The following is a 27,819-nucleotide window of genomic DNA, read 5'->3' as shown; positions in this document are numbered from 1 at the left end:
ACTCTCTCTAAAAAAAATTAAAAAAAAAACAATGAAGGCTGAAAAACAGGAAAAATCAAAACAGAGCAAAGACAATGAATAGAATATAATTATAAACAGTCATATTAATGCAGCTGTATCAGTAACTGCTTTAAATGTGAATGGTCCAAACAGCAACTAAAAGACAGATTTTCAAAGTAGATAAAAATATAAGATCTAACTCTGTTGTGTACAAGAACCCATGTTAAATATAAATAGATTAAAGTTAAATGGAGAAAGATTAACCATGCCAACATTAATCAAAGAAATATGGACTGCCACATTATATTTGGGCAATGCAGACTTTAGGTGAGGAAAACTGAAGGAAGGATATAACAACGGAGGGCTCAATCCTATGAGAAGACATCAAATTATTTTAGTAAAGGTACCAGGTTGCTCCAAGCCAGCAGAGTGGATGGCCCCGCCACAGATCCAGAGGAGGAGACTGTAGCTGGGCAGTGCAGTTGGACGAGTGGCCTAGGCAGAGTGGCCCTTGGGATGTGTGCACAGACGCGTGTCCATGTGGATGACAGCACACCCACCCAGGACTTTCGGTCATTATGGCCCCTGAAGAGCCCCAGAGGAGAGTGCTGGCCTCCAGACCTGCAGGATCTGAGTGGTGGGCAGTGCCGTGGACCAGCCCCGGTGAGACTGGTCTCTGAGGAGCACAGAGCAGAGGAAGAGTAGAGGGATTGTCCAGACCCTGGCAGGGCGGTGAGCAGGAACGACAGACCGAGGCTTGGGCAGCCTTCCCCAGGTGGCAGAGCAGCCAGGTGCCATGAGAAGAAGGAACAGGGTCGGGGGGAGCTTCCCAGACAACCGAGCTGCTAGTGCATGGAGTCTGTCGTGGGAGCAGCAGGTCTGAGGTGGCGAGTGTGGACCTGGCTGGAAGCCGGTGGTGAGTTTCAAGTGAGCACCAGGGGCAACAGGGCCATTTTGTCGTGTGGAAGGGATGTCTCTTGATGGGCAGGAGAGGAGTGGTGCTCTCAGGATTGCTGAGGCTGCCTCCTTAATGAGGTGAGGGAGGTGGAGGGTTGGGCCCCGGTGGTGATGGTGGGGGTGCAGCGAGCCAGGCTGAGGAGTGATCAGGGGGATGGTCATACAAGAGCACAGACACTATGGTCCTCACTTATTAAAGTATGATAGCTACATGGTCACGTACATGGGCATCTGTTTCTTAATGCAGGAATATGTCCTACGAAATGTGCCGTAGATGGTTTCATGGTTGTGGAGTCAGCGTGCAGAGACACAGATTAGGGCAGCTGCGAAGTCACCAAGCAATAGAATCTTAGAGTCCCTGTCACATATGTGGCCTGTCAGTGACTGAAATATTGTCAGGAGGCACCTGCAGGAGAGAAGGGGAGGGGGAGAGGTTCTGGGCATCGGCTCTGGTGCCTGTGTGGCCCAAGGAGGCCTGGGAACCGAGCTCCTCTAACTGGAAACTAAAGCCTGGGGCAGATTGGGGCAGGCAGAGGCGTCCCAAGACCCAGGAGGGTCCATGTCCAAGGGAAGGAGAAGATGGATGTTCTTGCACTAACAGGAGCGAATCCACCCTCCTTCGACTTCCCTTGCAGTCTGGTCCCCAGCGGCTGGGATGGTGCCCTCCACGCTGTGAGGACTTTCCTTACTCAGTCTGTGGTTTACAAACACCTCAGGCCTACACCCGGACAGGAGGTGGTACCAGACCAGACATTGGCCACCCCTTAGCCAGGAGGGTAGACGCACAAACTAACCGCTATGTTTACTATGGGTGCTTGTCCAGTGCTGGTATTTGGCAGCCCATTCGTTCTATGGGATGGCTACTCCACCTCTTGCCAGGGTGTAGGAAAAGGCTCACAACAGCCTTCAGTTTATTTATCCTTTAAATTATAGTGAGTGTGTTGAAACAGAATGCCACAGCAGTGGAGTTAGAGATTCTTGCAAATCTCTTTGGCGATGCTTATCATAAACAGCGGAATTAACTTCAGAGGTTCCTAAAAACCTATGATTGAAAAAGCAAATTCTACCTCCTGGAAAAAATGCACATTTAGACAAGACTCATCTAATAAACACATTTTAATGAAATTATTACCAAAGAAATTTGAGAAAAGTATACATAACAAATATTAAGAGCCTACTGAGTCCTCCAAGGACATCGTTTCTGTGATAAATTCAACACGAGAGCCGTGGTTTGTTTAACTTCTGTTGTCTACAGAACATTCCATCCCTAATTCAGGATATGGGTCATCATAGGCGTCCCAACAGCAGGGCTGGTCTGAACGGCCTGTGGTGTGAATCCTGGAGTTGTTGTCACGGCTGTTTCATGGTGACGCTGGCTGTGGAGTGTGACTGCCTTCCCGTGGAGCCAGTCCCAGTCCCCAGCCACACAGCCAGTCCAGACCAGGGAATGCCACATCCCGTAAGCCTGCTGCGCTCAGGGCCGCAGCACTGTGTCTGACTCCTTGTACCTGAAGTCCTTATGTGGAAATGCTCACCCACGGCCCTCGAGTCCAGAGGTGGGGACCACGGCAGATGGTGAAGACGGGTTCTGGTGAGTGGGGAGGAGACTGCAGGCAGCTTTGGCTGCCCCTTCCACCCGTGAGGACCCAGCAAGAATGGCTGTCTGTGAGCTGTGCAGTCCTCTCCAGATACCATGTCCACAGCGCCTTGTCTGGGATGGCCACCCTCCAGGACAGTGAGAGACACCTTTGTTGTTTATAAATAGTCTCCCAGTCTAAGCTACTTTGTCACAGTGGCCCAGGCTGACACAGGCATGTGGTTCTTCTCTGTTCAGGGGTGCTCTCCTGGTTTGCTTCCTGTAGGTCACGGCCAGGGCTGCGGGCAGATGTGCTCTACCTGCGCAGCCCTGGGGAGGCTCCTGCCAGAGCATGTTTTCCACCTGTGAGTCTCGTCCACTCCCTTCCTTGGGGAAAGACTGCTGGGGACCACTGAGTGCTCTAAGGCGTGGTGTTCCTAAGTCTTCTCAGACAGAGGGAAGGGACGGGGTGAGGCATCCCTGACAGCAGGAGGGTCCACCGAGGTCCCCAGGCTCCTCTGGCATCCGAGCAGCAGGCCTGTCACAGTAGCCACAGGTGGATGGCTCAGGGCTCGTCCTGGAGTTGGGCAGGGTCTTTGTCAGTCAATCAAGTGCTATAAAATCGGAAATCCCTTTGCATTTAAATTAACAGAAAGACTCACTCTTTAAACTCTACTTAAAAATCATGTTCCATCATCAGAGCATTGCAAACTGCACTCACAGATACGCAGAAATGTCAGACCCGGAAAAACATATCTGTGCCTCCCTGGGATGTCTTTTCTTCTCTCAGGAGTTTTGATATCCTGATTCCGTTTCCAATACTATATATACTACAACTGTCACATTTGGGTATTTTAATATTAATAGAAATATGGAGTTAGGTAATTTGTGTTCACTGTTTTATCGTATTCGATGAAGATCCTATGAAATCTGCACTTTTTAAAATAATTTAATTTGTGAAGCTTGAGCCAGGATTGCCAACTGAAAACCTCTCTGACAGATTTATAATCTGTATATTTTTGTGATCATAGTTGGCTAAAAAAAAAAAAAGTTCACATCAAAACCTTCTACTTTAAGAACTGTACAAATAGGGCAGACATTTCCACAGGATTTCAAAATTCCAACTAGTAGATAGCATTGCTTGCTCTGTAGATGGGGAAGGAATTTCTGTTGTTGAAAACACACGCATCTTCCTGCTGTGTTTGCTGAATTCCTGGATTCCTGTGTCTTGTGCAAGTTAGGATGCACTGTTTGTGAAATCTTTGGCAAATTTAGACATGACTCAGGAGAAGAGCAAAGGTTCCTATGACCTGGAAGCCCAGCTAGAAAATGAGAGACCAGTGTGTGAAAGAATCCGTGTGAGCCAAGTGTGCGGACCTATGACCTAGGAGCTAAGCTCCGTTCCACTGCTCCAGTGCCACAGAATATAAGAGAAAGCTTAGTTAGAACAATGTGGCAGACAAAAGTGTTGATACTCACCAGGTGCAGTGACACACGCCTGTAAACCTAGCAGCTAGGGAGGCTGAGGCAGAAGGATCGCAAGTTCAAAGCCAGCCTCAGCAACAGCGAGGCACTAAGCAACTCAGTGAGACCCTGTCCCTAACTAAAATATAAAATAGGGCTGGGATGTGGCTCAGTGGTTGAGTGTCCCTGAGTTCAATCCTTAGTCCTCTCCCCCCCCCCAAAAAAAAGAGTATGGGTTTAAACTTTAAAGATGATAAGTCAGGTTGGAATGTACACAGGAATAAAGAATACATTCTTTAGTTAGGTCTAATAAAATATTTAGTTAGATTTTATTCTTCACTACTATAACTAAAATATTTAGGTAAAACTAAAATATTTGGTTATATCTAGTAAAAAGTACCATCTTTTCCCCCTTGTTACATTTTTTTTTTTTTTTTTGGTGTCAGAAAGTAAATGAAATAATGAAATTAAAAGGTTAAACCACTGAGATTTCCTGTCACAGGCAGAAGCAGACGTGGACTCAGTCTGAAGGCTGGTTTCTGAAGGCCTCAGAGGCGGCATTTGAGAGCGTTGTCGGTGTGATTAGAAGGCCGGTGGCAGCAGGATCACAACTGAAGTTTGTTGGACAGTGTCCTGAGAAGGGCCGCGGGCAGTGGGCCCAGCCCAGGTCACTGCCTCTGGGCCCTGCGGCTGCCTAGAGTCCCCAGCGGGCTCTGGACCTGCTTCCTGGGTTCTGGCAGCTCTGGGTGCCCTAATGTTCCATTTTCTGTAGTTTAAAAACCTAACTTACTTCCTTAGTGAACACAGGGTTGTAGAAAATGGAAGGTTAAAATTTCATGGACCTCTGATCTGTGCAAGAAGCCTCAGTTAGACTTCTGGCAGTTATCTAAATATCTGATTCCTTAAGTAGGCGTTCACTGGAGTATTGCAACTTCTGTGACTTAATTAATATGACATTCCACGAGCACGTGACCACTGGATGTTGCTGCATTTCCATGACATGGGTATGATTTCATGTATGTGTGAGGGCCTTACTGTGTCTTTTGCTAGTACAGGGCTCCCAGAGGCTCACACGCTAGCAGGGCCCCAGCCCCTCTAGGACATGGATGTGGTGTAAATATTTTCCAATATTGCTTTGAAATTAATTTAAACAAAATAATACATGTGATATATTTGATGATTGTGAAGGAAAACAAAGAAAATAAATTTAGGTTGGATTAGCCTTTTATTATTTATCACGTCTGAACACTTTGCTATTCTGAATAGATTGTTTTTTGTAGTGGTTGAGATTTTGTTGTTATTTGAATTTCTGCTCTTTGTTTGAAAGTCTGTGCTAACAAATGACAAGTAGTTTATGTCAGCAAAAACACAACCACAACTTTAAATAGCCAAAACACTTGAACAGATAATTTATGTAAGTAGAAATACCAGTGTCCATAAACATGTTAAGAAATATCTTTTCCCAGAATTAAAACTGCTAAGTAAAGAAATGTTCTAACATATGGAATTGCCAGGAGATGGCGTATAAATTACTTAGTGTTGTGGCTCGTTGACTTCTTCCCCAGCACCTGTGCTGTAGACCATGCCCATCAGCCCTGAGAAGGCTCCTAGAGGGAGCCACAGGCAGGGGCATGACTGCATTGGAGCCAGGACTGGGAAGATGATGTGGGTAATATTACAGATCACAGGAAGGAGCCGAGACAATCTCCGTTAGCATTCCACAAGTTTTATTTTAATATCATGGGGATCATATTGTGTTTGTCACCAGTTGGGGTTCCAGTGAATGCCAGAGGTAATATTGGGGTGCTTCTTGAGTTTAGACAGATGGATGATGACTGAGGCAGAGTATTTTCCCTGCCCTGAACATGCTCTAGGTTCTGTCTGTTTGTCCCTCCCTCTGCACCCTTGTCCACCCATGTCTCTCCACTTTCGCCTTTTCCAGAATGTGACATGTTTGGACTCAAAGAGTATGCAGACTTTTCAGGTTGGCTCTTTCCCACTCTAAGTTTCCTCCTTATTTTTCATGACGACAGCTTAGTAACTTGGACTGCAGAATGTCCCATTGTCTTGGGGTAAGTGGCTTGATCACCCACTTACCTCCTGGAGGACATTTGGCTGCTTCAAGTTTGGGGAGTTGTGAATAAACATGTTGTGAACTTCCTTGCCCAGGTGTTGCTGAGGACATGAGTTTTAAGTTCCTTCAGGTAAACACCAAGGGGCATGACTGCTGGAGTGTAAGGCTGGAGTGGGGTTAGTTGTATAGGAAATGGCCAAACTGACCTTCAAAGTAGCTGTCCCGTTCTGAACTCCCCACAGCAATGAACGGAAGTTCCTCTCCAGCATTTGAGGTTGTCCGTGTTCCTGAGTTTGGCCATTCTGATAGGTGCATAGTGATATCCGTTTGCCATTGTCATTTGCCTTTGCTTGATGACATGTGACCTACCGTGTCTTTTCATATGTCTGTGTGTCCTCTGTAGGTCTTCCCTGGTGAAGGGTCTGTTGGGGTGTGCAGCGCATTTCTCACTTTCTTTTTACTGTTGAGTGTGAGGGGCTCTCTGTGTGCTTTCGGTACGTTCTTTATTTGATTTGTTCTTTGCAGATATTTTCCAGTCTGTGGCTTTTTTCCTCATTATCTTGACATTATCCTTTGAGGAGCAGAGTTTCATGATTTTAATGAACTGCAGACTATCAATTATTGATTTTCTAGATGGTGATTTGGATGCTGTATCTAGAATGGGGTCATGCTGCTCACTGTCATCTAGGTCTTCTCTTATTTAGCAGCTGAGGGTTTTATAGTTTGCATGTCACATTTAGGTCTAGGAACAATTTGGTCTCTTAAAGGTTTTTACTGGGGACATTGTGACCATACACACTGGTGGGGTTTGTTGTTAGTCACTCATGCGTGCATACAGTATAATAATGTGACTGGTACTTTCACTCCCAGTGCCTCTTCTTTCCCCTCTTCCCCTCTCGGTCTCTCCTTTTGATCCATTTTGAATGAATTTTTGTGAAGGAAGATCAGGGTCCAGATTCATTGTTTTGTGTTCGGTGGTCCAGTTAATCCAGTACTACTCATTGGAAAGACTGCCTCTGCTCTACTGTAGTGTCTTTGCCCCTTATTCCTGTGGGTCCAGTTCTGTCCTCTGCTTTCTGTTCCCTTGGTCTACGTGTCTTCTCTCACCAACACCATACTGTCCCAATTGTGTAGACATGCAGTCCTGCAGTCAGGGAGTCAGTCCTCCAATTTTGTTATCTTCATCAATACTGAGGGGCTCTTCCAGATCTTTTGCTTTTTTATATGGACTTTAGAGTCAGTTTGTTTATGTCTTCAAAACAATTTGCTAGGATTTTGATTGAGATTGCATTGAATCTGTAGATCAAGTTTGGAAGAACTGAGATCTTGACAACTTTAAGTCTTCTTATCTATTAATGTGGAATATCTTTCTCCATGTACTTTTTCTTTGATTTCTTTGATCAGAGATTTAGTTTTCTCATATTCATATGTAATTCCTTTTGGGGGATGTGATTGCAAATGCTATTGTGCTTTTACATTCAAATTCCATTTGTCTGTTGCTAGTATATAGTAAAACAGTTGATTTTTGTATATTAAACTTGCATCATGCAACCCTGCTGTATGTGCTTATTGTTTCAAGGGGGATTGTGTGTGTCAATGTGTATGTGTATGTTGTTTTGGGTTTTTTGGTTAATTTCCTAAATTTTCTACATATATGTTCATGTTATCTGTTAATAAGGACAATGTTTCCTCCCTTCTCCATTTGTATGTTTTATTTCCTTTTCTTGTGGTGTTGTGTTGTGTTAGCATCCACTATAGCATCGGAAAGGAATAACAGGACAAGACATCCTTGCCTTGTTTCTGATGTTAGTGGGAAATTTTCTAGTTTTTCCCATTAAACATGACATTGGCTGTCAGCTTTTAATAGATATGCTTGTCAAGTTAAGAAAGTTTCTCTCAGTTTCTAGTTTATTGAGATTTTTATCATGAATCAATGTTGAATTTTATCAAATGACTTTTCTGTATCTATTGATATGATTGTGTGATTTTTCTTTTATAGCCTGTTGATGTGAAATATTAAATTGATTTTTGAGTATTGAACCAACCTTGAATTCCTTAGATATGTTTCTTTTGATTGTGTTATATAATATTTTTTATGGATTCAATTTTCTAATATTTCATTGAGGATTTTTGCATCTATGCTAATAAAAGATATTGATTTGTAGTTTACTTTTCTTGTAATGTCATTGGCTTTGGTGTTAGGGTATTGCTAGCATTATGGAATGAGTTAGAAGTATTACCTCTGCTTCTACTTTTTTAAAGTAGATTTAGAGAATTTTTTTTTTCTTTAAATGATCTGTAAAATTCACCAGTGAAGCCATCCTGGCCTGATGCTTTCTGTTTTGGAAGGTTTTAAACTGTTGATTCTACCTATTTGATACAGGCATACTCAGATGGTCTGTTTCTTCACTAGAGGGTTTTGGCAGACTGTATGCTTCAAGGAACTGGCCCAGTTCATCTAGGTTATAAACCCTGTAGGCCAAGTTGTTCCTGGTTGTCCTTTACTTTCCTTCTGATGTCTGTGGACTCTGTTTCAGTTCTAACATGGTAATTTGTGTGTTCCTTACCTTTTTCCTAGCATGGCTAGAGACTAATCAATTTTATTGATCTGGGATCTTATAAAGATATTGAACTTTATCATGAAGGCTCCACTCTCATGACCTTCCCTCCTTCCCCAGCTTCCACCTCTAATACCATCACCCATCACTTGGGGAGATGGGTTTCAGTGTCTGAATTTGGGGAGGTCCATAAACATTCAGTGCATTGCATTGGGTGGGGTACTATGTTAGCTTCCTAGGATTCCATGATAAAGTACACAAGCCATGTTGCTTAAAATTTTATTTTCTCTCAGTTCTAGAGGCTTAAAGTCTACATACAAGTGGTCCACAGGGCTATGCTTCCTCTACCTTCAAGAGGGGACACTTCCTCCCAGGTCCCAGTAGCCCAGGCATTTCTTGCCTTGTGGAAGCATCACTGCAGTCTCTGCCTCCATCTTCCCGTGGCTTTTGTGTATGTTTCTCTCTTCTTATAAGAACATCAGTCCTGTTAGAGTCAGAGCCCATGCTACTCCAGCATGACCTCATCTGATCTAATAACATCCACATGACCCACTCCCAAATAAGGCCACATTCACAGAAACTGGGGTTAGAGCTTTAACATGTCATTTTGGAGGGGATGTAGTCCAAATCATAATGGGTATACACGGGTTCTTTGAATTACCCTTTCGACTGTCAGTAGATTAGAAAGTCACCAAAATGTTTAATCATGTAAAAAGACTTATTTCTTCATTAAAATTCCATTAGACAATAGAATCTCATTAACATTTCAGTATTCATATGTTAGAGAGTTATTACTACATGAAACCATTTACCAGTATATTCATTGAGATCAACTATTTACATAACTTAAGCCAATAAAATGTTTATTGTGAGAATCGTGAACCTATCATTTTATCTGTCATCTGGCGTGTGGTAAGGGAAATTCCCACCTGGAGGAATGACTTATTTGAGCTCCAGCTCCAGCACTCCAGGAGCATAGTTTAGGAGAAATTGTAAGTTGAATGGCTTTCCATTTTCAGTAATTAAAGAAGAAATGTGCTGAGGGCTGCCAGGAGGAACCGTGAAGTCTTCAATTGCAGGAATTCTTTGAGAGGTTGCTATTGATTTTTGCACACATAACATTGATTACTTTCATTTCCCCGATGAAAACCAATCACGATTGATTTATTTTCTTGATGTAAACTGAAAGACTTGCCTTATGGTCTGTATTGTGCAAATACAACATTTTTGTTGTTCTGGTAGTGTAGAACTCTGCCTCAGTCACCATGTATTTGTACATATGCTGCAAAAACCACGTATGTCTATTTTTTAGCTGTTAGTTTTCTAACAGCTGTTAGTTTTTTTTAGCTGTTAGTTTTCTTAATCCAGAAGTTCATTTTTAGTGAAACAGAGGCTAATGACTACTGTTACTATAAGAAACTGGACATCTGGTGGTTGGGTCTTGGAATGTAAATCAGAAGTTATTTCATACCCATGCACACATGTGCATGTTGCCTTGGAGCTTAGGCTGTTGGCGAGCTGTGCATGTAAGTTGGATCTCTTGAATCATGAGAAAGCATGCAGGGGTTCCCCACTTCCAGCATCCTTTTCACATCCCGAGAGCCATTTCCATCCTTATTCATATGTTTTTATAGTGTGCAGCATTTAGTTATTGAAAAACAGTGTTTAAGATTTTTAAAATGTGTGGGAATTGCTAAGCTGTTGTTCTTACATCAAGAAGTCCAGGCTTGGGTGGTCTTCGTTCTGTATGTGAAAAATTTAGCCTGAAACCCTCATCTTCCCTGATTCTCATCCCCTGAAATGAAACGAGCATGCGAGAAATGCACTGCTCACACCAGCATGTGAGATGTTATTGTCAATGTCGAGTGCTGGGCCCCACCAGCAGAGCCGGAGGTCTGTGTGCGGGGAGGCGGTGGAGGGGGGCAGCACGTCTCCCAGCCAGGAGCCGTTTCCCTTGTTTGTACATATACTGCACCCTCACATCAGAGGAGGGAAATGTGAAATGCAAAAACAACACTTTAAAAAGAATACCAAGTGCATGCCTGTAGAGAAAAAATTATGTTTTAGAACGCACCACACACACACACACACACACACACACACACACACACACAACACACACACACTCTTAAATTCCTATTAAAAATGGGCACTCCAAGAATGATATTTTTATTGAATTGAATTACTTATTTGTTCTCACTTCACAAAATTGAGTAAGTTGATTTGCTGTGCCTGAATGGTTCAAAGTATTTTAAAAAATAAAGACCTACCAGGCACAGTGGTGCACACCTATAATCCCAGCCACTCTGGGGGATGAGGCAGGAGGATTGTAAGTGCAAAGCCAACCTCAGCAACTTAGCAAGGCCCTAAGCAGCTTAGTGAGACCCTGTCTCAAAATAAAAAAAAAATATATAGGTTCAGGACATGGCTTAGTAGTTAAGTGTCCCTACATTCAATCCCTGGTACCAATAAATAAATAAATAAAAGCTAGTATGCTCCCTTATACATGCTACTGGTTCCCAATCCCATGAGCCTTTCCTCTTTGGTTTGTATGAAATCAGACCTTCCTGGTGGGGTTAGGAGAGCTGCTCTGATATTTTGAGGAAATTTTTTCATATGGAGATGATCATCTCCATAGTTAAACCCATTATCAATTAAAATTGCACATTTACTTCTGAGTTAGCTGAACTGATAGTAAAAGCCAAGAATATTCAAGAAGGACATTCATGCTAATCTTAAAGTACAGTAAAAATAAAGAATATCGACATAAAATTGCTTCATGTAAAAGGCGAAACATGGCGGTCTTTGCCATGTGCAGGGGCAGGAGGTCAGCAAAACCTCCCGGGGGCTCTTCTCAGGCATCTGAAGCACAGCGGCTCTCCTCCTCCTCCAGGTCTGCAGGTTACACTGTGGAAATGGACTCAGGAAGCTCTGAGTTCCAAAGGGCAGATTTTGCCTGTAAAACTTGTCTGAATTGTTGCATTGTAACCTGGAAATCACTGAAAGCTCCAAGTGCCAAGATGCTTTACTCCTGCTGCCCAGGATCTGCATCTCGGCCTTTGGGTCCAGGCTTTGTTCCACGTGCAAGTGTTTCACACAGTTTTGAGGAACTTCTCCACTTGTATTGCCAATGGAATGCAGGTCTTCTGCGTTGTGGGGCTGGGGGAGCCAGGTGGTGTTTGATGGCTGCATGACAAGGGGCCCAGCATCCAGAGTGAGTTGGGAGCTCATGGGCATCCAGAGGAGAGTGTGGAGGACGCTGAGGCATCGACTGCATGGAGGACTGGCACTCAGCTCCCCACCTGTCTACCCTAGAATGCTCTGAAGGTCAACTGCTGGAGCTGCCCAGCCACCTCTAGACCTCTTGACTTAGGTTCGCACTCTCCCTGCAGAGCTGAATGCATCACAAATAGCCACAGGTACTCACCATAAGCACAATAAGAATTCACATTATTTTCACACATCCCAGAATGGAGTCTGGTTACTTAATGAGAGTTTGTCTCCACGTGTGTACTTCCTGGCAGTGAAAGTGCTTCCAACAGGCCCCCTGACACCCTCTAGCAGTTTAGTCTCAGGAAAGGGGCGTATGTTCAGTGGGAGGCATTAGCCTTGCCGCAGCCGTGATGTGCATCATCGCCGTACCGGCCAGTCCTGCACTAGGGCGTGTTATTAATACCTGGCCAGACTTAATCCATTTCATTTTCACAACAACCCATTATCTCCATTTTCTATCTCTGGAAACTAAAGGCAGGATGTAACTTGGTCCAGGTCATGTGACTGACGGGGGGGGGGGTCTGGACAGGGGTGTCAACCGGAGTCCTGTGCCAAGTTCTGGCCTTGGTGGAGAACGGGGTGCTTATCTGGGGACAGTCACCCATACACTTACCGGGGCCATGTGGGTTGACGACGACAGCGAGGGGAGGTTGCGTCTCAGAGCTCTGTGTGGGAAGGACCTGGAGGGGATCACACTCAGGACCCTTGCACCTGGAGCTCCTGATTGTCACGACTGAGGAAACCCAGACACGGAAACCTTCCCAGTCTGCCCCAGGCTCCAAGTGAAGACGCGGTGGAGAGGACTGAACCGCTGGCCCCAGAGTCTGTGCTGCGCCACCGCGCCCCTCATTCCAGCACAAGCACCAGGACGCAACCAGGGACAAGGACAGAGGCCACACGCCAGGCTCTTAATGTGAGGAACTGTTGATGTGCACTGTGGGCTGGTTACTGGGTGGGCCAAGGGAGCGCCGAGTAATGGCAGGACGCACGTGTGCGAGTGGCTGCTCTCCAGGGAGAGGAAGAGCAGCCCAGAGGGAAAGCCCCGGAAGAGCACCTCCACGACTTCATGCAGCTCCTCCCGGAGAGGACGTGGCTGAGGCCCTCTGGATGTGGGGAAGTCCTCGGTGGCACCCAGGCTGGCTCTGGCTGTCAGGAAGCCTCTTGCTGAGTGCTTTATGGTCTCTGTGGAGCTTCCTGCAGATCCTTCAGAACCGGTGGGAGGGTGTCCCACTGGAGCCCCTCTCACAGTGACTAGAAGGCCCCTCTGCCAACAGTGCCACCAGGGCCAAAGGAAGCACGGGAAGCCCACAAGAACACCCCCTTCTGCAGAGGCCTCCTGCCCTCCACTGGGCACCCCACCCTCTTTATAAAGAGGCCATTTTATGTTCAGATTTTGGTGGGACAGTTAAGCAGTTTGCTGCATTCCAATGACAGGGAGCTGTCACATTAGGTCTGGCATCTCTACCAGGTGCGCCATGTTGGTGGACGCGGGAGATTCTGCCTCCCTTGCCTATCGCTCTAAGGACCTCTGCTGGCATGTGTCCTCCAGGAGCGAGGTGTGAGTGTGCGCGTAGGTGTGTATGCACATATATTTGTGCTTCTGCGAGGTGGAAGTTTTATGTGTATATGAAGTCTTGGGATTCTCTAGGTGTGTAAGTGACTTCATGCTGGGCCCCAGGACCTGCTTCTCCCTGAAGGATGCTGAATTTCATTCTAGGGTTGAATGCAGTAGAAAAGGGAGGGGTGGTCTATGAGAAAGTGTCCATCCCCTGTGAAGGCATTTGCCCCACATGCAGTTCCCCCAGAGGTGAAGCAAGTGAAGGGGTCTCCTCAGGCTCAGCAGAGCAAGCTACTTCCCCTGGCAGGGGATGTGCAGGGTGAAGGGGGGCTTCAGGATCATACGTTTCATCTGAGTCCAACCACATGGCCCCACCCACGGTCCTGGATCCCATTCCATACCAATGAGTGGCAGCTTTCAGAATAAGACCGTTGATGAGACGAGATTCCACTGACCCTGTAATTCAGGGGCTGGGAAGGAACCTTTCTGGTTCCCTCATGACCTGAGCTGATGGCTAAAGGCCCTGCACTCATGAATCACTTATTTATTTATAAGCCTCCCAGTGCAGTCCTGGGAGCCCAGGGGACCCCTCTGTGCTCTCAGTCATGATCCCAGCAAATGCTGCTGCGCCCTGGACTCCCAAAGCCTTGCTTCAGCTTATGCTTCAGGACAGTCCACCATGGGCGCGGCTTGGTTAGGTGCAGCACCACTGTGTGCTCTGCGTTCCTCACCTCCCACTTCCCACCATCCCGGGCCTCAGCAGCAGGCTCAGGCCTAACAGTACAACTGCACCACGCCCCAGATCCCACCTTGGAGGGCTTATCCCCGAGGCCACCCACCGAGGGCCAGAATTCCTACCAAAATTTTAATAAGGAAGATAGAATATAAATAATTATTTTTTAAAAATATTTTTTAGTTGTTGGTAAACCTTTATTTTATTTATTTATACATGGTGCTGAGAATCAAACCCAGTGCCTCACACGTGCCAGGCAAGTGTGCTACCGCTAAGCCACAACCCCGGCCCAATAATTATTAATTAGAGAAAAGGAGTCAACTGCGTGCTATAATCAAGAGAACTCTTTAAAATACTGGAATAGTAGATGGAGGAAGCAGATACTGCTTCTGGGACTGAGGGGCATACATTCACTCCAGGCCCTTGGAGAAGAGATGTTATCCATGCCTGATAAAGTTTACGGAGCTCGTTAAAGAATGTGGAGCAGTGGGGACAGTTCATGGGACCAGTGTTTAAAAGCAAATCTTTCATTGTACCTAAGCTGGGAAGGACATGGGTATGGCAAGAGGGCTCAGGGTGATGGTGACAAAGGACCCTTGGAGTAAAGATCAGAGTAGCTGTGTTTAATGTAGTCAGTCCATTAGGGACTCAGTTTACACTCTTCATTAGAAAACAGTCTGGAAAGTTCCAGGGGGACTTGCACAGCCCTTACTAAATCAATGAAGTGTGATAACAGCTCCCAGAAGAGTATTTGTGGAGAACAGGAGCTTGGAGACTTTTGTGGTGGGCTGAGAAAGATTGTCCCAGTCCAGCCTGTTCACGGGAGAGTTCACTGAGGGTCTCTGAGGGCCTTGGGCATCGTCTGTGTGTGGACGCAGGGCAGCAGAGAGCAGGAGCCAACACCTGGACACCATGTAGCAGCCATCCATCCCATAGTGTGGGTGCAGTGGCAGGGGTGGGAGAAGTCACTGGGCCATGGTGTTGCAAGGGTCAGAGGAACGTTTTGCAAACCTGAGTCTGCACAAGCTATTTCGTATAATTATGCTAAAATTAATTCTGGCTTTCTCTATGATCTGCAGATTTGTGTCCAACAAACTGTGTCCAGGTCTGTTTTCCAACCAAAATTGAAAGGGAAGCTTGTGATCAGCTTTTTCATCTTAATGGTGTACATAATGTCACTTTTTGTTTCTGTTTGTTTCTTTTCACATAGGCCGGAGCCAATGTCCTTCTCCAGGACGTCAATGGAAATATCCCACTGGATTATGCTGTGGAAGGGACAGAATCCAGCTCTATCCTCTTGACCTACCTGGATGAAAACGGTGAGCTGAAGCTTGTGAAGGAGGCTGTAGAGGAGCTGGACTGGAAGAATGGCCCACTGGTGTGGCTGATGTGCTCTCGTTTCCCTTCCTGGTATAAATTAGGCATTTCCCATGCCCTCCACGGCCTTCTCCGCTCTGCACCAGACGTTTAATCCACACAGCTTTCTGCAAACCAGCAGAAATACAGAGGCAACGAGGAGGGACATTTGAGAGGCCTCTGAGGTCCATAATTAGTGGCACTGGGGTTGTAATTATCATCTGTCCTCCCTCCCCATCCCCGGGAGGGGAAGGACGTGAACCAGCACAATGGGATTTTGAGCTAATGAGTGTGAAGTCATCTCAGGAGTGTTCCCCTGGAGCTGGTGGTCCTAGCGGGAGTTCAGACAGTGAGGACTTGGGTAGGGGCAGGGTGTGCAGCACCCTGGAAGCCACTCTGTGACTTAGATCCACCAGCATGGTCAGGAGACAGCCTTAGGAACATGATGCTAGCCTGCAGAGATGAGGCTGAGCTCTGGGAGTGTCACTGACAGGGTGCTAATTACACAGACCCAGCGGAGAGCTCAGGAGCCAGCGCAGCCCTGTGAGGCACCGGATCCCTGACCCTGGCTGGCTTGAAGATGAAGAGCTGCCCCCCCCTCCTGCTATTTAGGAATAAATAAGAACAAGGAAATCCCCATTCTTTCAAGGATACCAGTGGCCAGAGGAAAGGGTCACAGAGTTTCAGTCGCTAAGATCCGGTGATTTGCCCCTTCTCGTCTCACAAGAAGCTCCCTGCATGCAGACCTGTTCCCTGCTGCACCCGTCCAGGTCACGTGTCACAAAGGTTTATCCTGAGCAGGGCTCAGAGGATGATCACTGCTTGGTAGCCCTGAATTCTCCAGAAATGGTCCCATTGGCTCTGAAGGCTAGTAGCAATGGCTGTCCCGACGGGACCTGGGCCTCCTGTGCTGGAGAGCACCGCGGTCAGAGCAGAGCAACCTCCTGCAGCTGCTGTGCCCTGGGTTCAGTGGGCCGCACACAGCCCCCCGTCCTGGAGCTTCTCCTGCAGGAGAGCTCAGAGGTTCTGGTGTTTGCAAAATCAGTGTTCTCTCTAACAAAACCACGGATTCAGAAGTCGATTAAAAATTGGTTAGACAGGAGAACAACCAGAAAAAGGGACTGAGTCTGAGTGGTTTGGAGGAAATCTGTCACAAGCATGGCTGTCACAGTCAGTGTGTAAACGGGTGTTAGCTGGAGCCAACTCAATTTAATACCTCTTCAGTTTTTAATTCTGTTTCTTACTTGTCACCACCGAGGCCTGGCTCCGCCATCCCATCCATCTGCCCCTCCCTCGCATCTGTCACATCCTGACTCTGCTCCTGCCAGTCTTGCTTCTGCTTATCACACCCTCTGCCCAGTTCCTACTAAACACTGTGAGTTCCATTCATTCCCTTCCCCCTGGCTGGTGTGCCTTTGCTGTCTGCGGTGACAGCCTGGGCTGGGGTCCTCAGCAGTTCTGATGTTCCACGAGGAGGTCTCGTTGTGATTCAGCTCTCAGTATTTCAGCACTGCCTTATTATAACTGGGTGGCCACAGTCTTGGACATTCACGCTGCATCCCTACAGGTTCAGATCAGACACTTATCATGCTGTCACATCAGGGTGCAGGTGGCGGGAGGGGCAGGCCATGTCATGAACAAGTTGATTACATGGAAAATCGCTGGTCACAGGCTCTAATTGTACTGTCACCAGCAAGTCACACTGTAATCTTGGGCACAGCAATTAACCTCGGCTCCCCGCCTGAGCTTCCCGGGCTGTAAAATAAGACAGCTATGCAGGGTGATTGAACCTTGATGAATCTAGAGCTTCCGGGCAAGGCCAGCCAGCCGCCATGCAAGGGAAACAGTGGACTCCAGTGAGCCACCTAGGAGAGGGAGCACGGAGGGGGAGCTGGGGTGGTCAGGACAAAAGACCAGCATAGAATCTGTATGTCCGTGTCCTGAGAAGGGCAGAGCTCACGTGGTTCTGTGCCATCACCACCCACTATGTCCTCTCCTGCACCTGCAGTGTCCCTTTGGACGCCCATGGCTCCTCTTCCTGCTCCTCAGCCACTGAAAGTCAGCCTCCAACCTGACCCACGCACGGGGAATGCCCCCGAGGGTGGACACTGCCTTCTGTGGCCTTCCACCCAGGGACCACCTCCTTCTTCTACTTTATTACTTCATCTCTCTGTGACATCCAGCGACCCTGGCCACTCTCCTGGGAAGATCTTTTCCTGGTTTCCTTCTCTTGAGCTTCCGTGGGGCTGGCCTTGGGTGTTCCTCTTATGAATTCAGGTTCCTGAGTGTTGGTCTCTAGGTCTATTCCTTGAAAATCTTTTCCCTGGCACATGGCGACTGGAGTCCCTGTTGGCTGTTGGTGTTGTCACCTGCCCCGAGGGTATTCCTGCACCGGACCCCCTTTCTACACTCCAGTCCTGGGCATGCAGTGTCATCAGGGACCTACACGTGGAGCTGAGACCATCTGAGGTGACATGTCCCTGTTAGACTTACGTCACCCTTTCTCACTGTATCTATATCCCACAGTTTGCCATTACAGCCAGGAATACAGGTGTCTGAACCTTATTTTTATTCTCCCAAATCCCTGGTGTCTGGTTGTCACTGAATCTCACAGAAGCTGCTTCCTGACACCTCTCCTCCCAGTGGGCCCCCTCACCAGCCACCCTCTCTGCCTTGGTGAATCCACATCTCTATTCCGGGTTGCTTCGGGGGCCTCCACATCTGCTCACCGTGCCTCAGTCCTTGGTTTCCAGATACCAGGTGACCTTCTTTGACTTGTGAAGTCTATACAGACGCTGCTCCAGCAGCCCCCTCTGCAGAGCCAGGGCAGCCAGGCTGCCGTGCGTGTAGACTGCCCAGTGATGCCTGTTGCAGACTGGGCACAGGAAGTGGGGGAGGGCAGCAGAAGCCTCCGGTGTGACCCTGTCCTTCTCTGCTGGGGCCACTGTCTGCACTGGCCTCCCCAGCCCTCTTGCTTCCTTGGGTCTCCTAGGAACCTCCCTCTGGTGACAACAACGTGGGTAAGTTGAGGTTTCTGTTAGAGAAACCCAAGCTGATCCCCGGCCTGGGTCAGTCATGGTGAACGCAAATGCACGTTTAGCTTTGTTTCCTTTTTGAGGGTAAAATCCTGTTTCTGGATATTCAGATGATGCTGGTATTACATAAGCTAATGAATAAAAATGCAGCGTCCAGAGCTTATGGGAACACCAAGATGGAAGGAGATGCTTTCCCTGAGACGCCACAGGCTTGACAGAGCCGGGACCCTCACACCTACCTCAGGGAGGGGCTGGGCCACCATTCCAGCTGGTGTGCCTTGGAGAGCTGTGAGGGGCTAGGGTGGTGTCCTGGGCTCAGGGCGCCCATGTGGCATGGTGCAGCCACACCAGCTCCACACAGTGAGGGCCACAGCACAGTAGAGCCTCCCAGGGAGGGCGAGCAAGTTGTCACAACAGCATCTCCTGAAGAAGGAGAGTTCAGCAAAGACAGACAGGGATCTGGGAGACTGGGGGGGGGGGTAATGAAATTCTGTTTTTTGCACAAATGTCTGTTAGCATCAAGAGCTATCAAGCAGCAGTAATAGCTCATAGGTAACAACCTGTGGGGTCCAGGTAAATGATTTTGTTTCCAAATTCTATATTAATAGAAATGCCAGATTTATCTTGAAATAACAGATCTAAGAAGACCTTATATTAATTTTATTGTTGAGAAAACAATATGAAAATGAAACTAAATTTCTTTTTTAAAAATGAGAATTGGCCCAATAGCCATTACAAAAGGGACTTTCCGTGCACTATCACCATCTTGGTTGGTTTTGTTCAGCAGAAGTTGGAGAAATTTTCTTGACCACCCAGAGGGAATTTCTTTAGCATTGTATTACCAAAAGGAGACTTGTGCTTCTTTTCTGAACGTGTAACAAAAATCACATCATAATTGGCACCATATTTGACTCAAAACCTAGTTGGAAATTAATAGGCTACAAGGTTGAATGTTCCCTGTGTCATCTTCAGAACAGGGAGGATCATTCCCCATGACACATTGCGCTGTGAGTGTGAGAGCAAGGAGTGGCGCAGTACATCTGTGTCTTCATTTCTGTCTTTCATCTTTGAGTCTTGTTCTGGTTTTTATCATTCAGCTTAAATTGCATGCTTAAATAATTTTCTAAAAGACATATCAGTAAACACTATAACATTAGGAAATTTAACACAATACTATGGCCTTAGATTCCTCTGCCATTTCATATGTGAAATTGAATGCTGACATTGGAGAAATAATATTTTCCAAAATTAAATCACATGGAAAATTCCATAATTTAAAGCTGAGAATAGAGTGACAGTTTTAGCTGGTGTATAGCAGACCTCACTTGCTCTGTTGGGGAAATCGGTTGGTTCTTTTGAAGTGGCACACCAGGGTGCAGAAGGTGAGAGAGAGCTACTGTCCCTGCTTCACCATTCCACCACAGGGGATACCTTCGAAATGAGCTACCCATTTCAAGTATTATTGCACTTTGCTTTATTTTGCGGCCCCCTGACTGCCTATTGCAAAGGAAGACACACTTGAAGGAATGGATGGAATCCTCAACAGAAGGCTGATTGGTAACCACAGCTCGCTCTCATGGAGCTCTTACTGCCCGTGCTGTTTGACAGTCTGAATGCACCTTATTCTCATAACAACGAGGGAAGCAAAACCTGAAAGCCCCACTTTGCAGATGAAGAAACTGAGCAGGGTATGTTTCCTGCCCATGTTGGGCCAGATATAATCCAAAGGCCCAGCACCCAGATGGGTACAGCTGGGCTCCTGAGAGCCTCTGCTCCTTTCCCCTCGCAGGCTCCGAGCTGAGCATGGAGGGAGCAGATGAGGAAGCACTAGAGGAAGTGCCAGCAGAGGGGACATGTCTAATGTGGCTCCCGCCTTGAGACTGAGAATTACATCCTCAACTCTCTGAGGTCTGTGTTATTACCTGAGAGACTGAAGATATTGAAACCCAAACAGGTGAAAGGACTCAATCACATAAGACCTAGAAAGTGCTCAGCAGAGTGGCTGGTTGACAGCAAACACGTGCGAGAGGGAGAGAACCTCATCACTGTCCCCATCACCAACATCCCCACCCTGTCACCATCATCTCCACTATCACTGATCACCATCGCCATGATCATGGCCACCACTGTGTCATGATCACCACCACCACCACCATCACCATTCCCAAGCCCACCATCACCACCACCACCTCCACCACCACCATCTCCATTATCATCATATTCACTGTCAATGGTAGCAGATGAATTATTTGTCCTTGGTAAGTATTTATTTAGCCTAGAACCACTTCTGGGATCAGGTTATCCATAAATGAGGAGAGGTGAGCTACCATAAAGGTCATGCTATCATGAAGTTTCAGGTTGAAGTAAATGCTGATGAGAGGCGTGAGCAGCAGGTAAGCAGACCTGGGCTTTCTGTGTGTGAATCACCCACTCAGTTAAGAAAGACAGAGTTTCATTCAATGTCGGTTGTCTTCATTAACATGATGGTCATGGAGTGTTTAGAGGGAGCATCCTTCTAGAGTGGTTACTTTTGAAATAATTTGTAGATGTAGAGGCAGTTCTCAGAGATAGTCACAGACGGTCCTCATGCACCATTGCTGGAGCTGCCTCCATTGCTACACATGGGTGTCGTTCCTCTATTTATCAAAACTAGAAGTTAGCCTTGGGTCCATATGGTATTCACTAAACTATAAATGTTGTTTGATTTCTCCAGCTTTTCTACTAAAATCTTTTTTTCTATTCCAAGATGCTACATTGCTTTTAGGAGCAACTATTGAGACCAGAAAGTCTTAGAGAATAAAAATCATATCTTTGTAATTTTTTTCAATTCAATTTAAGTACTTCAAAATACTTGGGGCATTGTGTGTGGATGGTTTATATTAAGGCATGTACTTCCACAGAGCCTGACAAGTCTGAAGAATAGAACCAGGGTTCATTTTTTCTTCCCTCGAAGACTGTGCTCTAGTTAGTAGATTGCATGCAGAGGGAAGCAGCCCTGCTGGAGCTGAGAGTGGTCGCCCTCAGTGGAAAGGGGCTTCCCCAGCGGAACATGCTGAAAGATGCCCCGCAAGCCGAGCCGGGCAGAACCCACAGCATCTCTGCGTCCATATTGAAAGGTTCTTTCTCCGCCAGGAGTGGATCTGACCTCCCTGCGCCAGTTGAAGCTGCAGAGACCAATGAGTATGCTAACAGATGTCCAGCACTTCCTGTCGTCCGGAGGGAATGTCAACGAGAAGAATGATGAAGGAGTAACCCTGGTAGGTCACTGTGTTTGATTCAGAAATTGTTTAAATAGAGGATTTCAGTTGATCCTGAAACACAGAATTGAATAGATTTAACCTTTAAACAATCCGAGGTTTTGCTGATCATAGAAGTAATACGTATTCATCGTAGAAATTTTGCAAAGCACGTAAATATGTGAAGAAGGATGTGCAGAGTCCATGGGCTGCCACCGAGGCGGAACCCATGTATGTGTGTTGGTGTTTGCTTCAAGCCTTCTTCCCATGCATGCTTTTCCTACAAGTTCAAGATCATTTTTGTGTGTTACTTTGTCACTGCGAGTTTGAGACATAACGAATTGGAGACACTCATTTTCACTTTAAGCAAAACAAATTACTTCTGAAATTAATTCAGTTCAGAAATCCAGGAAACCCTCCGTGCCATTGCACTTTGGTCGCTGTCAGGCACAGCTGTACTAGATTAGAAATTGATCAATCAAATTTGGATTAAATTTGATATAATCCTAATGCTAATTACCAAAATAAATTTTGCCTTGTCAACCCGTACACTTTACCCAGCCTCAGCATGCCTGGGTTAGGCTTACTGAGGACAGATGAAGTGTGTTAACCCTCGGGGGAGAAAGAGGAGAAGGTGAGTCAGCCAAGGAAGTCAACAAGTCAGCGCAGAAGGAAAGAGGATGGGAACCAAACCCTGCGGATGAGGGAGAAGTGGAGCATCCAGAAATGAGACCAGGGGAGGCAGGCTCGAGAAGGAGGAAATGGGAAGAGTGGGAGGCCTAGGAGCCCAGGGCACACAGGGACACGGAGCAGCGAACGGTTGCCTTCAGGACTGTTGAGAGCCTTTGGAGGGGACGGTTACTCAGAGGACTGGTGGTCTTGCTCTCTGAGGACAGTATCTGTGGACTGGTGGTCAGAAGCAGATTAAAGTGAGCTATTAAATTAATAGTCCATTCTTTGCCTGTGATAAAGTCCTGTCTGACATGTAGCAGGAACAGAGAGCCTTTCTTTCTGTACACTAACAAGGATTGCAGCTTTATATTTGTTTAAAAACCACTGCCAAAGACAAATAACCTGCATGCTCCAGCCGTGGCTCATGTATCCTTCAGTAGAGAAGCTATTGAAGGAATCAATACAGAGCAGTAAATTGGTATTATTTTCAACCATCTTCAATTTTGACATTGCTTGTGACCATTTATCAGATAGCATAAAAGTTGCACATCATTGCTTTGTAATAACAGCATCCTGTGGCGGTCAGCTCTGAGCTTTGACAAGAAAGAAGCAGTGAACAAAAGCTGGGGCTCCCTGGGGGACCACAGCCTCCAGGGAGGGGCAGTTCCCTGAGGTGTGTCTCTTATGGTGACGACGTCCTTGCTGGCAGTCTCCTTCTGGAAGGTGCACCATGTACTATGCTTTTCTGTGTATTGTTGGAGAGAAGGACAAGAAAGTGCCTTTGTTCGCGGGTCGATTTCTGTGCTCTGAGTTGGAATGTCAGCTGGGTTTCAAAACCAGGCCTAATTTCCCAGCTGGTGAATTGTCATGTGCAAAAGACGAAAACTACCAGCACAAGGCTCAGTGGGGAGAGGCTTCAGTCAGATGGTTCTTAACCTAGTAAAGATCTTCCCTCGCTTCTTAGATGTACAGCAGGATGACCACATGTAAAGCAGCTCCTTGTGAAGAGACCTTTTAGTTTACATTAATAATGTTCTTAAAAGTAAACAAAAGCCTCAGAAAAGGATACAACTGTTAAAATGCCATCCATGTTCCAGAGCACATGAAAATGAAGTGCTTAATCTGAGTAGGTTAATCTCTTGAGAACATCTGTCTTAACCAGCGCCTATGTACGGTGGCACCCCTTCCTCTCTGTCACAGACTTTGACTTGTCAGACCTCTTTCTCTAGGGAAATAATAATTCAGGGGGTACAAACACCAGCCCTCACGTTTCCCTCTGCCTGTTCATTTCACTAGTGCTAGTTTATCCCCTACCGAGGACACAATGGCAAGCCTTGACGAGGTTCCAAACAGTGGACACCAGGTTTTGCTCTGTGGAAAGCACCTCTCCCCTGCAGGGGTTGGCTTTGTGCACATGACTTCAAGAGGTCTTGAGTAGCAGTTGCAGACCAACTAAAGTGTCCATTCCTGACTCTGGTTTTAGAGTCAGTTTTATACTCAAAATGAAGAGTATAGCATTCTGAAATCCAGATGCTATTGCAGATAGTGTAGACTAACTGGACAATCATTTGCTGATTATTCAAATAATGCAGAATAAATTTAGAAGTGGCTGAAAGACTTGATCTCTAGGAGAAAGTAGACTAAATTCTACAATACCCGTGGATGTATGGTTCTTGACACTGTTTGCTAGAATATGAACGAGGTGAATTCTGTGTGTAACAAACCGTGGAATGAGCATGGTGTCTTAATGTTTGTGCTATAAATTAGATGAATCATTCTAATGAAGTTTATAGAACAAGAATGAAACATGTGAGTGTGTGCTGCAGACTGAAGAGTGTTAGTCCAAAGTAGAAAACAGGTGTTTCTGTAAATAGCATCTTTGTGTGTGTGTGTGTGTGTGTGTGTGTGTACATGGGTGTGTTTTTTCACTTTACTATATGTTGTTTTTATGATAAAAACAGGAAGAGTACTCCTTGCCAGGGTTTTACAGGGTTTAAGTTGTGTTTTCTCTTGGTCCTTTCCTGACGGTTTCTTCCTCCCTGTGTCTATACAACAAATCACACCACACACTTCCTGAGTAACGTCATTTACTTTGGGCGAGGCCTTAGAAACAAAGCTCCCCCACTTAAAAAATAGAAACAAATGCTTCAAACTATGATCTCATTTTTATAGATCCTGAGGCCTCATTTCTAAACTTCAGATTCCGTGGAGAACTAAACCAGGAGAAATCTTCAATGGTAACTGTCAGCTGATCCTCCCCAGGTCCTGGGCCTTGACCAGTACATGAACATCTCAGGGATCACAGTTTTTGTGCTGGCTTTGAAACCGTCCTGCAGCACCAAGGACAGCCTGCAGAGTTAGAGTCAGGGAAGATTTGGCCTGAGGTCAGGCAGTAGTGAACTATTCTGTTGTCACCTCTCGTGTGTTAAAACATTCAGGTAGGTCACAGTGAAGAAGAACTCGGGAAGGATAGGAATGACAAAATGTGCACACTATGAGAGTCAAAGGAAAAAAAAAAGAGTTTTTAATAAGCCAGAATGTTTCCTCCAAAGCGTGATAATGCTATCCACTTACATGTAATGAATAAAATCATAGGGCTTTTGTTTACGTGCTCTGTGTCTCAGATCCAGTATTTTATGAAACAGCTCTTTTTATACAACTCAATAAACCACATTGATGTCACTGTTCTTTTTAAAAAGTGGAATGACAGGGCGTCTCCTCCTCACAGCTACACATGGCCTGTGCAAGTGGCTACAAGGAGGTGGTGTCACTTATCCTCGAGCACGGTGGGGACCTCAATATCGTGGATGACCAGTACTGGACGCCCCTCCATCTGGCAGCCAAGTACGGCCAGGTAAAGCCCTTTTAAAATTGTTCCCAAGGATCATTTTATAATCCATACAGAATTTTATATTTAATTTTTGTTTCAAATTATGTACTAATTATTATGTAATTTGGCTTTTGATGATATTATCTTACTAAACCAAATGTTTTATAGTTAAAGAAAAATATTTAACTTCGTGAGTGCAAGCCAGAATACAGGTTTATGACAGCTCTTTTGTGGTCAGAATCACTGGAGAAATAATCAAATCCTATAAACATCTTTTATAGTTAATGCTGTTTTCTTAACATAAGGCTTATAACCTAATTTCTCAGATCTATAATGATTTTATGTTTTCTCTGCTTCGTAGACCTAAAACTTATTTATATAATATTTTTATCTATAAATTATATTTCGTTGGATAGCAAATTTTTCTCTCCAGGTTGATTTTGGGCTGCAGATAATATATCTTGAGTTACTATTTACAAGTTAGTTTCTCTCTAGGCATTGGTATACCATGATAAAAAATCAAAATCTAACCCTTTAGTGGTTTACATAAGTAAATGTGATAGAGTGCTCACAATAATTCACTGATATAAAAAACCTAGTTCTAAAATATGAATAATATTTTGTTAAGGTCTTAGTAGCAATAGTATGAAAAATAGCTGTTTTAGTACTATTTACTATTAAACCAAACTTGTTCATTTCAAAACAGTTTCAGGTAAAATCACATTCAGTTAATTTATAGTGAATTGAATCTCTTGGATATTAACCAGAATGCAAAATATCTATCATGAAATTTGAGTAAAGCACTTGTTGAAACACTTGAACACATTTGCATATCCTGCATTATAGAAAAATAACATTGTTTGGAGAATGTTCCAGTAAAGAGAACATTGCTTTGACAACATTTCCTGTTGAAAAGGGTTCATTTATTTGGTATGCAAAATTAACAGACTATTGAACAGTGCTTCCATCAGGTAACTGTGTGTGAGAATGAGTGGACTGTATAAGAGGCTGTGGCTACAGGCAGGTGAGGCTTTGACCTCAGGCTCCAGCACCCCAGGCCTCCTGACCACAGGAGGTTGCAGCTTAGTGCTGAGGACGCCATCAACACCAGTACTCCATTTCTAGCATGGCAGCAATTGGGGACACTCAGGGTTGGAAAACTTATGTTACTAAAAAATAGAGAATTCAGCATGCAGGCAAGTCTGGTCAACTGGAACACAACATGGAGGGCTTTGCTAAGGAAATGGTCATCAGTAAATTATCAAAATGTCCTGTAATATTCAGGGATTGCTTCTTGAAGAAGCTACATCTGGAAGCATGTCATTCTTATTAAATTGCAGCAGAATGCTACCCTAACTTGAAGGAACTAGGCTTCCGTTTTACCTGAATTCTCATTTTTTCCCACTGGACTTTTGGACTGTTGATCGGAAAGTAACACTTTAAATAGTAGTAAGTAGATTCCTTCTAACTATTTTCATAGGATAATGAGCTCTCAGTTAATAGGACTAGATTCAATAAAGCTTTTAAAAGAGACAACTTGGACAAATATATTGTTATTTTTGTTCAAAAAGTCTAGTGATTGGGCTGGGGATGTGGCTCAAGCGGTAGCGCGCTCACCTGGCATGCGTGCGGCCCGGGTTCGATCCTCAGCACCACATACAAACAAAGATGTTGTGTCCGCCGAGAACTAAAAAATAAATATTAAAAATTCTCTCTCTCTCTCTCTCTCTCTCTCTCTCCTCTCTCACTCTCTCCTCTCTCACTCTCTCTTTAAAAAAAAAGAAAAAACAAAAAGTCTAGTGATTTTTTTATCAGAATCCAACATTTGAGTCTTATTTTATCTTATTTCTGATCAAATTATGAGTTGGTGAATCTTATTTATTGTTTTTTATTGTGTTTTCTGGTTCTATGGTTTCTATTTGATTCTTTCTTATAAACTGAGAGATTATATTCTTTTATTGGTTTCAAGAGAATTTGTAGTTGCTGGTTGAAGCATTGTTACAATGGTTATTCAAAATCATTCCTCTGTCAGTTAATCATCTTTTCTGGTTTACACTGTATCTCCTGATCTTGTTATGACAGATGATTTCAATTATATCTTGCATATTTCAGGGTTTGAGAGTCTCACTTCTATGTAAATCTATTTCAGCAGGTAGTCACCATGTTGAGGTCTAACATGTAAATCCTGGCCTTTTTTTTTTTGGGGGGGGGTCAGCCGGGCTGAGGTTCCCATAACAGGTTAGTCTAGTCTTTAGATCCTTTGAGGTGTCATTTTGGTCTCTTTTTTAACCTAATGCCCTTGGGCTTCCACTGGCTGCTCGTGGAAAGGATGTCCCCAGGCTGGGCCACCCCTCGCATCTGGACCAGATAGGGAAATCTCCACAGGGACAAATTGACTTCCAAACTCCCCTGTGGGAATGTGATCCTCCTGTAGGTGTGCCTCATTGAAAGACAGCACCTGCCCTGGCCCTTCATGGAATAAAGATCCCCTCAGAGG

General features: G+C 45.3%; 1 protein-coding gene across 1 annotated transcript in view; it reads left to right on the top strand.

Annotated features, from left to right (window-relative positions):
* Positions 1-27,819, top strand: part of MYO16 (myosin XVI) — a 539,332-nt gene that overhangs the window by 228,726 nt on the left and 282,787 nt on the right. Inside the window, exons 5-7 of the mRNA XM_081300676.1 lie at positions 15,404-15,512; positions 21,717-21,841; positions 25,221-25,346. Of these exons, the coding sequence (XP_081156802.1) occupies positions 15,404-15,512; positions 21,717-21,841; positions 25,221-25,346 (360 nt within the window). The remainder of the gene's footprint in view (positions 1-15,403; positions 15,513-21,716; positions 21,842-25,220; positions 25,347-27,819) is intronic.

The sequence above is a fragment of the Spermophilus citellus genome (assembly GCF_964194105.1).
Source record: "Spermophilus citellus genome assembly, chromosome: 1".
Taxonomy (NCBI): Eukaryota; Metazoa; Chordata; class Mammalia; order Rodentia; family Sciuridae; genus Spermophilus; species Spermophilus citellus.
This window is presented reverse-complemented; position numbering and strand designations above follow the sequence as displayed.